This window comes from Meles meles, chromosome 2 (genome assembly GCF_922984935.1).
Source record: "Meles meles chromosome 2, mMelMel3.1 paternal haplotype, whole genome shotgun sequence".
Lineage (NCBI taxonomy): Eukaryota > Metazoa > Chordata > Mammalia > Carnivora > Mustelidae > Meles > Meles meles.
This window is the reverse complement of record NC_060067.1, coordinates 143402824-143415089: the sequence shown is the minus strand read 5'-3', so window position 1 is coordinate 143415089 and position 12266 is coordinate 143402824. Positions and strand designations below refer to the sequence as shown.

Here is a 12266-nt window from a genome sequence, read left to right as displayed (position 1 = left end):
GCCCACACACTAGTTTTTTTCACAATGGCAGAGTTGTACTTTGTGAAGCTTCTTGCATTTTGCCCTATTCATTCTCTGTCCTCTCCTTTTAAGAATCAAATCAGTATTGGTTATATACTTAGTGGTATCTGTTCTTAGAGCCAGGAAAACAGAGGTGATGGGTTAAAAATAAAATAAATTGGGGGACACCGGGTGGCTCAGTCGGTTAAACATCTGACTCTTGATTTTGGCTCAGGTCATGATCTCAGGGTCCTGGAATCGAGTCCCTCCTTGAGCTCCACAACCAAGTCAAATAAAAATAAACAAATATTAAACAAAACAAAACAAAACAAGTGGAAATGCACATTTCTATGTGCTTCTGGTTGGTCAGTAGTCAAAAGCTTCTCCTCACTATCTTCAGCCTCCAAAAGTCAGTGGTTATACATTTTTAAACCAGGAAAATGTCAGAGCTCAAATAGAGTAATGGTGGTAGACGAAGTAAAGCTAGTGGGTCTAGCAGCCTTTTTCTTCTTGATGGGGGTGAGGATAGGAAAGACAATGAGTTTAGTTAATTAAGTCAAAAGTCTTTCCATAATAATGCAGAAATAGATAAGATATTTTAAGTACAGTATCTTTTTTTTTCTTAAGATTTTATTTATTTATTTGACAGACAGTGAGAGAGGGAACACAAGCAGGGGAAGTGGGGGGAGAAGGAGAAACAGGCTTCCTGCAGAGCAGGGAGCCTGATGTAGGGCAGGATCCCCGGACCCTGGGATCATGATTTGAGCCAAAGGCAGATGTTTAATGACTGAGCCACTCAGGCGGCCCTTAAGTACAGTATCTTGTATGGATCTCCAAGTAGCGGGATTCTATTAAAGAAGTATAGGGTACTGATAGTGGATTTGAGATGCGCATTTCAGTCTGCCTCCGTGCAACCGATTCTCTCATTCTGTTCATCTTCGTTCTTTTGGTCTGTGCCTTGTCCTAGATTAACTGACAGCAATTAAATACAGTCTTTGAGAGACGAAACATGGGGGAGTATTAGGGAATCCGATCTTCTTAATATCTTAGGTGATATTTGCTAATATTTAAAAAAAATTTTATCTCAGCTTTTCAAGTAGCTCTAAAGTTGACAGTAGGAAGTAAAGCAGAAAAGAAGCTATGTTTCTTTAGCGGGTCGAGGCATTAACTTGTGCTCCGATTGCACTTTGAAAGGTTGAACCTGTGGAAATGTCAGCAACTCACCCTCTATATACTCAGTGTGTCTGTTTTGGCCATGGAATGGAATATTATTACATAGATCATTACTCTTAAATAAGCCTTTCCCTAATACATAAATTTAAAAAACATATCTAAGGAGTAGTTTATTATGTTATTTTATTGATTGATGTTCCTACCATGTTTCTTTGTTGCAGTAGTGCTAGACCACCTCTGGTCCCAAGGAGGAATGGTGTGTAGCTGTAGCGCCTGCTTTTCCCCGTTTTATCCCAGATTTAGACATGCCTCCGGAGTTTGGGACTGGAGTGGAAATGAACCAAATTGTACAAGCACATGTATGTTATTAGGCTGTTATCTTAATATAAAAAGAAACAACTTAGTAGATGTCTCTCATGGCAGTCAGTGTGCAAGGAATATGCCAGATTGAAAGACATGGCTGTTAAGTAATGATTAAGGACTGGATGGAAACTTACTTTTGTTGTAGTTATTTGGTACATTAAGTGGAATTTGCCTTAAGATCGTAAAAGCCTGCCCTTCCTCTATGTGGTGGAAAATGTTGCTTAGTAACTTGGTTTTTTCCACGATGCCACTTTAAATTAGCATTCCAAAGGATTTCAAAGTATGGGTTGTACTCATGTGACTTTCTTGAAATAACGAGGCTCTAACCAAAGCAGCATAAGTAGTCATTTCTTAATACGTGCATGTATGTAAGACACAAAGCAATATTAAGATGGAGTCAGAGCTAAGCTGACAGATAAACACTTGTGTTTACCACAAAGAATAATCATTTGTTAGCTGGAGGAGTGATTATGTGGCTCTTTCATTCTGAAAGCATTTGAGCTTCCTATTTAGAATTTGTGAATATTGGAATTCAGACCTATTATTACTGACCGTTGGGGACCATCATTAGAGCTAAGGATAGGAGTAGCAGATAGCCTCAGTGAAAGAAATATGCTCTTTGTTCATCTCATTTACCCATAATAACCTTCCATTAACCTAAGTCAAATGACTTAGGTTAAAATGTAGCTCTATTGGTCAGATGGTAATTTGTATACCATCATTTACACTATTGATCTTTTGTGTGTTTGTTTCTTTTTAGAATTGTGATAATTTACATGAGAATCTCTATGTGATCCAGGCTCATGATTCACACACACATAAACCAGCTTGTATTTGTTAAAGTTTGTGGACCAACAAATGCCGAGCCATGATCAGTGAAACATCGACAATGCTATTTCCCAGCTTAGCTGGCATACCCATTGAGCTTGGGCTATTATCGGGGGCTGATTGCTTTATTCAATGGCATTTTCAGCCTAGAGAAGTGAACTTGTAAAGGAAATGTTTGCATAGCATGTTTTGCTTGCTTTCCCTCTCTTCCATCCTTGGGTCCATCCAGCTCCCTTAGTAGTATTTTTTCCCCTGAACTAAATCCCCGAGGCAAAGTATATAGCCCAGAAGCCAGGGCTGGGAGACCTGTGGCAAGGTCGAGAGCCCAAGATAGAAGATCTCAGGGGAACGTGCTTGGCCTGGGGACGCCACTGGGAACAGCATGGGACTGTGGATTTGTGGGACTAGAAGGTCAGAGTGGATCAACGCGTGACAGTAGGCAGCAGGCAGAAGTCAGCACGCAGGAATCTCAGGGTTTGGTGGAAGTGATGTGAGAAGACAGCGCTAAAGGAAAGAATAAGGAAAAGTCCAGTCACATCAGGCATCTGTCTGCAGAAGTAGAGAGAACTGTGACACCAGCTGGGCAGCAAACTTGGGACATATCAGAATTTCTTCAGCGTTTTAGTACATGTCGTGCGCTAGGCAAGAAGTTTCTTAGACATTCCCCGTCTGGTTAGGCCCCAGGCCCTGGGTATGGGCCCCAAGGACCCACTCAGAAAAGCAGGTCGTGGGTGTGTCTGCCGGGAAGGGAAAAGGAGTTGGCCTGGGCGGATCCTGACACCTGAGGAGGGACGTTAAGGACATGTGTCAGCAGAGGCATAATTAACACTTTGCTGAGCACTGTGGATTCCGTGACTCACAGGCCTTGGTGTAACACACCCTCTTCCTGGCAGTGAAATCACTCGGCCAGGGCTGGGAATGAGTAGGACTCCTAATATGTCCGCTCCATTCCACACGACCGATAAACCTTACATCTTCTGTGGGTTATTAAAGCTCTGCATTGGCATTTCTCTGCCTCGTAACCCAGAAGGCAGGGTACACGAGGCTTATGCTATCAAGAGGGTAAAGATGCTTCAATTCCAAAGTGGCTCAATTGTTTGCCTTCTGTATAAAAACCTCAGTTCTCTCTCTCTTTTTTGCTATGACAAACCTTAAAAAAAAAAGTAGGTCTTTTTGCAAAGGAATTACAGTATACAATATAGTAAACAATAATATAAATGACGAATCTATGAGAAGAATATACTTTGTGCCCACGGGAATAGTTCTGTATATTACTTACATTTAGGTATGTGAGGAGCACATGCGTGCATGTGGTCTAAGTACATACACATGTGTAAATTTATATTGCTTAGGAATTTCTGAGAATTAGGAGATTTCAATTATGAATTGTTTTTAACTCAGTGTTTTCGTCCCTTTTAAAAGACAGAGTACGAGATTACTATGTCTATTTTAATTTTTATTTATATTATGACATTAGATCAGTTTACAGGGGAGAAGAACTCATTAACCTAAAAATCCCATTTATGTCTTTTCAGACTCATTTCTGATCCTACTTCTGTTTGTCAGTATATTTAGTTTTTAACTTAAATTGTTTCCTATATACATTTGCGTGTAGTGATTTGATTCACTTAGTGCTTATTTTTAATAGCTTTATTGTATGGTGATGTAACATTTTCATTATGATCCTCTTATTATTGACTGACTGGGTCAATGGTGTTTTTATTTTTCATTATTGAAAATATCTTTGGTGTGAACCTTTCTTAACAAATTATTTTTAGATTGTTTCCTTGGGGCATTTTCCCCAAAGTGAGATTACAAAGTCAAAGGGCAGGAGCAATTTTATAGCTTCAGTTACATATTGCCAAATTGTTTTCCAGAAAGGTTGAGCTAATTTGTGCCACCACTAACAGTATATAAAGCACAGTTTCAATTTTCAACAGTTTAGACAGTCTGAGCACACATGAGAAGTATAATTACATTTCTACCCTGAGGCCTACCTGTATATAGATAGCTCTCATAAGTAAACTCAGTATGTGGACTTTGAAATTAGGGAACTGATGAAGTATGTTACTAATTTCTTCTTCAGAATGTGGAGCCTTGAAGGTAGAGCATTTGGGGCTGGAGAACATGCGTGTTGAGGTGGAAGCCCCTTTTGGAAATGTGCGTTACTGTGGTCCCACGCCAGAAACTGCCAAGGCCAGAGCAGAGGGAAAGGACAGCCAGGCCCCAGCATTTCTGCCAGTGAGGGTTTCTGCCAGTGAGATCCTCAGACCTCCGAGGAATTCTGGAGGACTTCTGGGAAGTTGGGGGAGGTGGGGAGGGGGTGAGTTCTGGAGTCTGGCATGCCTTAAAGGAGAGGGCTTGTCCAGTGGGTACGCTGGGGCCACTGGTCCCTGAGCCCTGTTCCACCCAGGGAGCTGCTTACTGAAAGTCCTTTCTCATTGGACATGCCAACTTGGGTGTTGGAGTGATTTTTTCCTTTGTGACAGCATTATTAATTTTATAATTTTAATAATTTATAATGACAGATTCTGTGGAAATCTATTCATCCTGGATACACTTTCCTGGTCTATAAATGCTCCTTTGCCTCATTTCTGACAGGGGAAAATCTCAGACCTTTTCCAGAGGAATAAATTTTTCTCATTGCTCATGCATGCTGACATAGCATTGTACCTTTGCCAGCTTCCCCAGTGACTTGCAAAAATTCTATAACCTAAATATAGGCCATGTAACAGCACGCTATAGAACTGGGCCAAGAGGGTACAGCAGAAGACACACATGATCCCTACAGCATGCAGTTCAGGAAGGCAGAAAGGACCAGAGATCAAGTCATTGATAAGGTTTTGCATTGTCTCAGATTATGTGTATACATTTTAAAGGAAGTAAACTGAATGGGTATTATCCTAGAAATTCCAAGTCATACGGTTACATGGGAGTTGAGATGAAAAAATTGTTTTAATTTCTGGGTCCCAAGGTGTAAATAATCTTGATGGACAGAGAGAGGTAGGAAGCATTCAGTAGTCAGCAGAGAGAAACAACAGGGCTGTCCCAGGGCTGACCTAACTGGGATTTATTTATATTTTACCATCAACTGATTTTTTCTCTTCTGGTGGTGAAATGTATATAACAAAGATTGCCGTCTTAACCCTTCTTAAGTTTCTAGTTCAGTGGCGTTAAACACCATATGCAACCATCACCACTATTTCCAAAACTTTTACTGCTTCCATCAGAGACTTGCTATGTTAGGGATTTATTTTGTAACTGGTCATGTCAGAAATTTTTCTGGTTTAAAAAAAATGCAGAGTTCAAAACCTTCATTTTATTTTATTTTTTTTTTTAGTTTCGGCATATGCCATTCTGCTAGGTATGTGTCCTTCGTTCATCGGTTTCCTTTCATCCAACCTAATCTTGCAGGCGTGATAGAAGAAGGTGCCCATCCAAATAGAAGGGGGAGGGATGTTCTGTTGAGGACGTGTGAGGAGCGGTGTTCCCTGTTGGAACCTCCAGATCAACTCTGTAGAAGAACATGGGCAGTCTTAAATTAGTTTTAATAAATTAGTCCTAAATAAATCTACCTATTTAATGTATTTTAAAATTAAAAAGCAATATTACGTTCTTGACAGTTCAGAAAAAAATTGAGAACTTGTCATGCCTTTGAACACAAAAATAATTATTTTTCCATATTTCTTTTTGATTTTTCTTCACATACATGTTTTTGATATAGTTGATAATGATGGATCTAACCACATATAAATGACTTTTCATCTATTATATCACTCACAGTTTTTCATTTTGCTTAGTGGTTTTTATAATAAAGGCTTATGAATGGATGTAACTTAATTTTTTTAAACATATGATCTTTGACATTTAGGTTGCCAAAATTTATAACTATTATAAATGAACATCTTCAAACACATGCTTTCTATAGTTTAACCATTTTATTTTACCCTCATGAGAGAGACAAACACAGGGTTCATAGTTATCTTTTTTTAAAAAGATTTTATTTGTTTATTTGAGAGAGAGAGAGAGAACATGAGCAGGGGTGGGGAGCAGCAGAAGAGGCAGAGAGAGAGAAGCAGACTCCCTGTGGACTCGATCCCAGTACCCTGAGATCATGACCTGGGCCAAAGTCAGATGGTTAACCGACTGAGCCACCCAGGCGCCCCTTCATAATTTACCTTACTGTGGGCCATGGCTCCTCATGTCCCATGAAGATACAATACAATCAGTGGCGGTGTGTTTTTGAAATGATAAACACGAGGTGGATGACAAATGTCTGCATTGGTTGCAGGTTGTGAAGATCTTAGAGAAGCACGACCCCTTGAAGAACACCCAGGCGAAATATGGGTCCATCCCTCCAGATGAGGCCAGTGCCGTACAGAATTATGTAGAACACATGCTCTTCTTGCTGATCGAAGAGCAAGCCAAGGATGCTGCGATGGGGCCAATTCTGGAATTTGTGGTCTCGGAGAACATCATGGAGAAGCTCTTCCTTTGGAGCCTGCGGAGGGAATTTACTGATGAGACTAAAATCGAGCAGCTCAAGATGTATGAGATGTTGGTCACCCAGTCCCACCAGCCTCTGCTGCACCACAAGCCCATCTTGAAGCCCCTGATGATGTTGCTGAGCTCTTGTTCGGGAACAACCACCCCCGCCGTGGAGGGGAAACTGGTTGTCCTGCTCAATCAGCTTTGTTCCATCCTTGCCAAAGATCCCTCTATCCTGGAACTCTTCTTCCACACTAGTGAGGACCAAGGGGCCGCCAACTTCCTCATCTTCTCCCTTCTGATTCCCTTCATTCACCGAGAGGGAACAGTAGGTCAGCAGGCCCGGGATGCTTTGCTGTTCATCATGTCCCTGTCTGCCGAGAACAGCATGGTGGCCCATCACATTGTGGAGAACACCTACTTTTGTCCAGTAAGTGCCTCTCATTGGCGTGCTTTCCATCCACTCCTCTTTTCCTCTCCTGTGCTACTGGTAAATACTTTTTCTATTCCTTTCTGTTCAGCGAGTTGTCCTTGGCACTTTTAAGGGAAGATGTTTGCAGGAAATCCATTGGAGGGAGCAGGGGAATCTAAGTTGCGATGCTATTTGGCCGAGCATTGTCAGCTCAAAATAAGCCAGCAGAGGAAACTATATGCGTTACTATTTCTTGTGTCATTTCTGTTGGATTAAGAATGATTTTAGTTTTTTTTTTAAGAGCGTATCCTGAGTGATCGGTGAAACCTGCACTTTCTGTATTCCTGCTTTTCAAGTCGATTTCGCACCCTACCTAGAATCATGGCATGCGGTGAGCCCGCTCAGCTGGTTTCACAAATTAATTTGTTTCTCAGCAAGATAATGACCATAATTGTAGATACAAAACACCGGTTCTGTTTTTAAAAATAAACACATATTTACAGTTCGAGGGAGCAGGAAATCTGCTACTCTGTACAGTTTCCTGATCATCAGCCTGGTGAGAAAGAGAGCGCAAGGTCCTTGGCAGACGTTACCATGCCAGTGGTCCAACCATGATCATAGGTCCACAAAGGAATGGGAGCCGTCTGGGACCCTGAAGATACTTCAGGATGCTGATTAGTTTTTTTTTGTGTCAGTGTTGTCTTTAGAAGGGGGGTTTGAATGGCAGATTTATATCTTCTGATTTGTTGGAGATGTTGGGCAACAGCTCTTTTCATGTTCCCTGCTCAGTGAACACTGTCTAGTCCATTGGCTTTTCTTTTATCATCACCTCATGGCACTCCTTGATAAACTATATCGTCTTGAGTATGCCTGCTTCTGCATCTTAGGGCCTTTAGGGAATCTTAGGGCCTTTAATGAGTTTATTAACAGGCCAGCAAGTTGACACAAGTAGATGAGATTCATTATTAACAAAGGCTGTATGGGTAGTTCTTGAATGGGGAGAGGGCAGTTGGGAATGTCTGTGGGGCATGCTTCGTCGTCGCAGGGGCGTGAGGTGGCCACGGAGGGAGGTCAGCTGCTTAGTGGGCAGCAACCAGGGATGCTCCATGTCTAGTAATTTGTGGAACAGTCTTGCACAGTAAAGAACAGACTTGCCCAAAATGCTCATAGCAACCCTAGTGAGTAATGCACTCTGTTTTGCTTTGAGGTTCAAAAGCAGTAATCTTCTTTATGCTACTAAATTCTTATTTTTACTGGTGAATATTTATTTTGGGCAAACAAATGGGTAAAAATTTTGAAAACCAGAACTTCTGTTAAGAAATTCCAGGTACCGGGACACCTGGGTGGCTCAGGGGTTGAGCCTCTGCCTTCAGCTCAGGTCATGATCTCAGGGTCCTGGGATCGAGCCCCGCATCGGGCTCTCTGCTCAGCGGGGAGCCTGCTTCCTCCTCTCTCTCTGCCTACTTGTGATCTCTGTCTGTCAAATAAATAAATAAAATCTTAAAAAAAAAAAAAGAAATTCCAGGCACCATGCATCTCTTTTGGATTCTGATGAGTAGAATTAGAAATTGTACGAAGATTGATAGTCAAATGGGAAGGAAAGAACCAATTCCCTTCATGTGTGCCAGCGTAGTAAATGTCCCTTCCTTATTGCCTTCAGTGTTGTAGTTTCTTATGGACTCTTTTTAAAGAATATATTGTAGGTAAAAATGGGACTTCTCACTTGAACCCCAGCATCTTTGGAGTACATTGCTGTATTACTTTCCTATTTCTGCTGTAATAAATTACTTTAAACAAGACAGTTTCATTATCTTACAGTATTATCTTACTGTAGGTTAGAAGACCAGCAGGTCTCACTGGGCTAAAACTGAGTTATCAGCAGGGCTATACTCCTTTCTGGAGGCTCTCATGGTGAGTGCATTTCCTTGCCTCTTGACTAAATCTAACACATTTGTTGTAAATCTAACAACAAATTTTCTATAGAGAAAATTATAAAACTTTATTGAAGGGCATAAAAGCAGACCTAAATGAATGGAAAGTTATTTAGTTTGTGGGTACCATGTAGATGACACTTTCCCTGCAGATCAGTCCATAAGGTTAGTACCATTCATGTTGTACAACTTTTTATTATGAAAAAAAGTAAAATACAGAAAACTTGGAAGAATACTGAAATGAACACCACATACACACCACTTACATTCAAAATTGTTATTATTTGTGTTTATCATTTATGCTTTTTGGTTGTGCCGTACCATTTGAAATGATGATACAGACGTTTGGAATTAAGTTATAGACATCAAATACTTTCGTATGTATCTCCTACAAATAAGAGCACTTGCCTACATAACCACAGTACCATGATCATACCTCAGAGAACTATGCAATAATTCCAAATGTTATCTAATATCTAGTTTCTCAGTTATGCCCCAAGTGGTTTTTATAGGTTTTTTTTTTTTTTTCAAACTGGGATCCAGTACAAGGTACATTTCTGACCTGTCATATGTCTAAGTCACTATTGCTCTATAACAGCGCCCATTTCTTCCTCCCTGACACTGACTTTACCAGAACCACCGTTGTCTTGTTGAATGCCCGACATGCTGTAGGGTTGTTTCTAATGTAGTTTTACTTGTCCCTATCCCCTGTATGTCCTGCAAGTTGTAAGTTAGGTCTAAGTGCTTGATTAGGTTCAGGTTAAGTTTGTAAGAATACATTACGGGCGATGTGGTACACTTCTTACTGCGTTGTATCAAGAGGCACGTGCTAGGTGGTCTCCCTTTCGTGATGCTTCATTGGTCACTTGATTAGTTAAGGTGATGACCACTGTATCTCTCCGGGTAAAGGTAACACTTCCCCTCTGCAATTGTTAGGTGTAGTTTGTGAGGTGTTAATGTGACTTAAATCAAAATTCCAATAGGGTTCTTCATGAAACATGACAAATCAATGCTAACAATCATATAAATATGTGTACAAGACCAGGAATAACATAATTATGAAGAATGGTACCAGCAATATATTCGTTGAGAACTTTCTCTATGCCAGATACTATTCTTAGTGATTTACATGTATTAAATCATCTTATCCTCACAACTGTAGGTACGAGTGTTACACCCTTTTTATAGATCAAGAAATCGAGGCACAATGACATGAAGTAAGTCTATACAAGGCCACATGGCTAGTAAGAGAAAAGGTCAGGATCTGAACCTGGGCAGCCTGGCTGAAGGACCCATGTGCTTAACCACCACTTTGTACATGGGTAATAAAATATCAAGACATCCGATAATGCATGAGCCATAACAGAATGACTGGAATTAAGAACAGAAACACAGACTGGGAGAAGATATTTGCAACACATGTAACTACAAACGGTTGGTGCCCAAAATACGCAAAAATAATTGTAATGCTACCAGTTAATGAGAAAATGATGAAGCAACCCAATAGAAAACTGGGCAAAGGTTATGAAGGGGCAATTCCCAGAAGACGCCCAAAGCCGATAAACACATGAAAATATGCTCATCTTCCCTAGTATCAGGGAAAGTGCAGATGGAACCTGCAGTGAGACGCCAGGTAATGCTCATCAGGGTGGCTAACTGTTGGATGTCTGATAACACCAAATGTTGTCGAAGGGGAGGAGAAGCAGGAACTCTTGAGAATATAAAGTGATATGATAACTCAGGAAAGCTTTGCTAATGTTTAATAAGATGGGATACTTGCATACCATGTGATCCTGCCTCTTTACTTCTTGATATCTGCTCTAGGGAAATCTGGCACATGGATATACACAAAAGACATTCAGTAGAATAGAGATTTGAGGAAGAGCAAAATAGAAATACATTAAGGAAAAAAAGAAATGAACTGGATTATTCTGTGTCAGTGGAGTACTACTCAGGATTCCAAATGAGTAAGTCACATGTATTAGCATGTACATGTACATGTTCTACATGTATGAACACCAATAATCTAAAAAACATGTTGAACAGAAAAGATAGCAAAAGGTGTCATACAGTATGTTAGTATTTACATAAAGCTACATATAGTTTGAACTCACAGAATCTTTGTGTATACTGTTTTGTTTTGTTATGCTTTTATGATATGTATGTATCCAGCAAAAGTACAAAACCAAGCACAGGAATAAATTACACTAAGGTCAATATTGTGGTTACTTTTGGGGATGAAAAGAAGGAGAAGAGATAGTAATGGGATTGGAGTAGGGTTTAGCTCTATTTGTAATGTGCTTTTTTGGGGGAAAATATAGAGTTCCAAAGACATTATGACAAAATATTAAAATCTATTTAATTTTGGGAGAGGTTTTCTATTTTGTTTTATATGTTTATAGTATTTTGTACTTCAAAATATAAATGTATTAGGAGAAGAATGGAGGATGTTTTCAATGTTAGGATATCCACTTATTTAAGCAGATTTCACCGAGTAATTGTTGCTTTTATAAAAACGTGTTTTAGGGGCACCTGGGAGGCTCAGTCAGTTAAGCATCCAACTCTTGATCTCAACTCAGGTCTTGATCTCAGAATTGTGAGTTCTGGCCTCCTTGTTGGGTTCCATGCTGGGTGTGGAACCTACTTACAAACAAACAAAAACAAACAAAAAAACCCATGTGTTTTAAAACACCACACAGTTCATTAAAATTGAAGAGGAAACAACAGCTCCAGCTGACCTTATTTTCTAGAATGGAACATAGAGCTTCATTGTGGTAAGTTGCCCCTCAGGATAGATCCCATAATCTCATTTATGCCTAGTTTTCTATAATTACATTTGACAACATAATTAAAAAAAAAAAAGAACTCTTTATGTTGAAGATAAAAGTGTACTCTGTTAGTTATCCAGCTAAGGACCACAATTGACAAAAAGCTTTCTCTAATTAGTATGGTTGTCAAAGTGTGTTAACATCAGGCTTTGGGAAGAGTAATGGCTCTTTCAGAAAACTGGACCACTTTTGGAAACTTCTGTGGTTGTAGTTGATAGGAAAGTCTTGTTAAGCTGCCTCTAC

General features: G+C 40.0%; 1 protein-coding gene across 2 annotated transcripts in view; it reads left to right on the top strand.

Annotated features, from left to right (window-relative positions):
• FHIP1A (FHF complex subunit HOOK interacting protein 1A) overlaps window positions 1-12266 on the top strand; it is a 228112-nt gene that overhangs the window by 154069 nt on the left and 61777 nt on the right. For both annotated transcript variants that reach the window (XM_045993518.1, XM_045993525.1), the window contains one exon: window positions 6656-7282. In XM_045993518.1, coding sequence (XP_045849474.1) covers window positions 6656-7282 — 627 coding nt within the window. The remainder of the gene's footprint in view (window positions 1-6655; window positions 7283-12266) is intronic.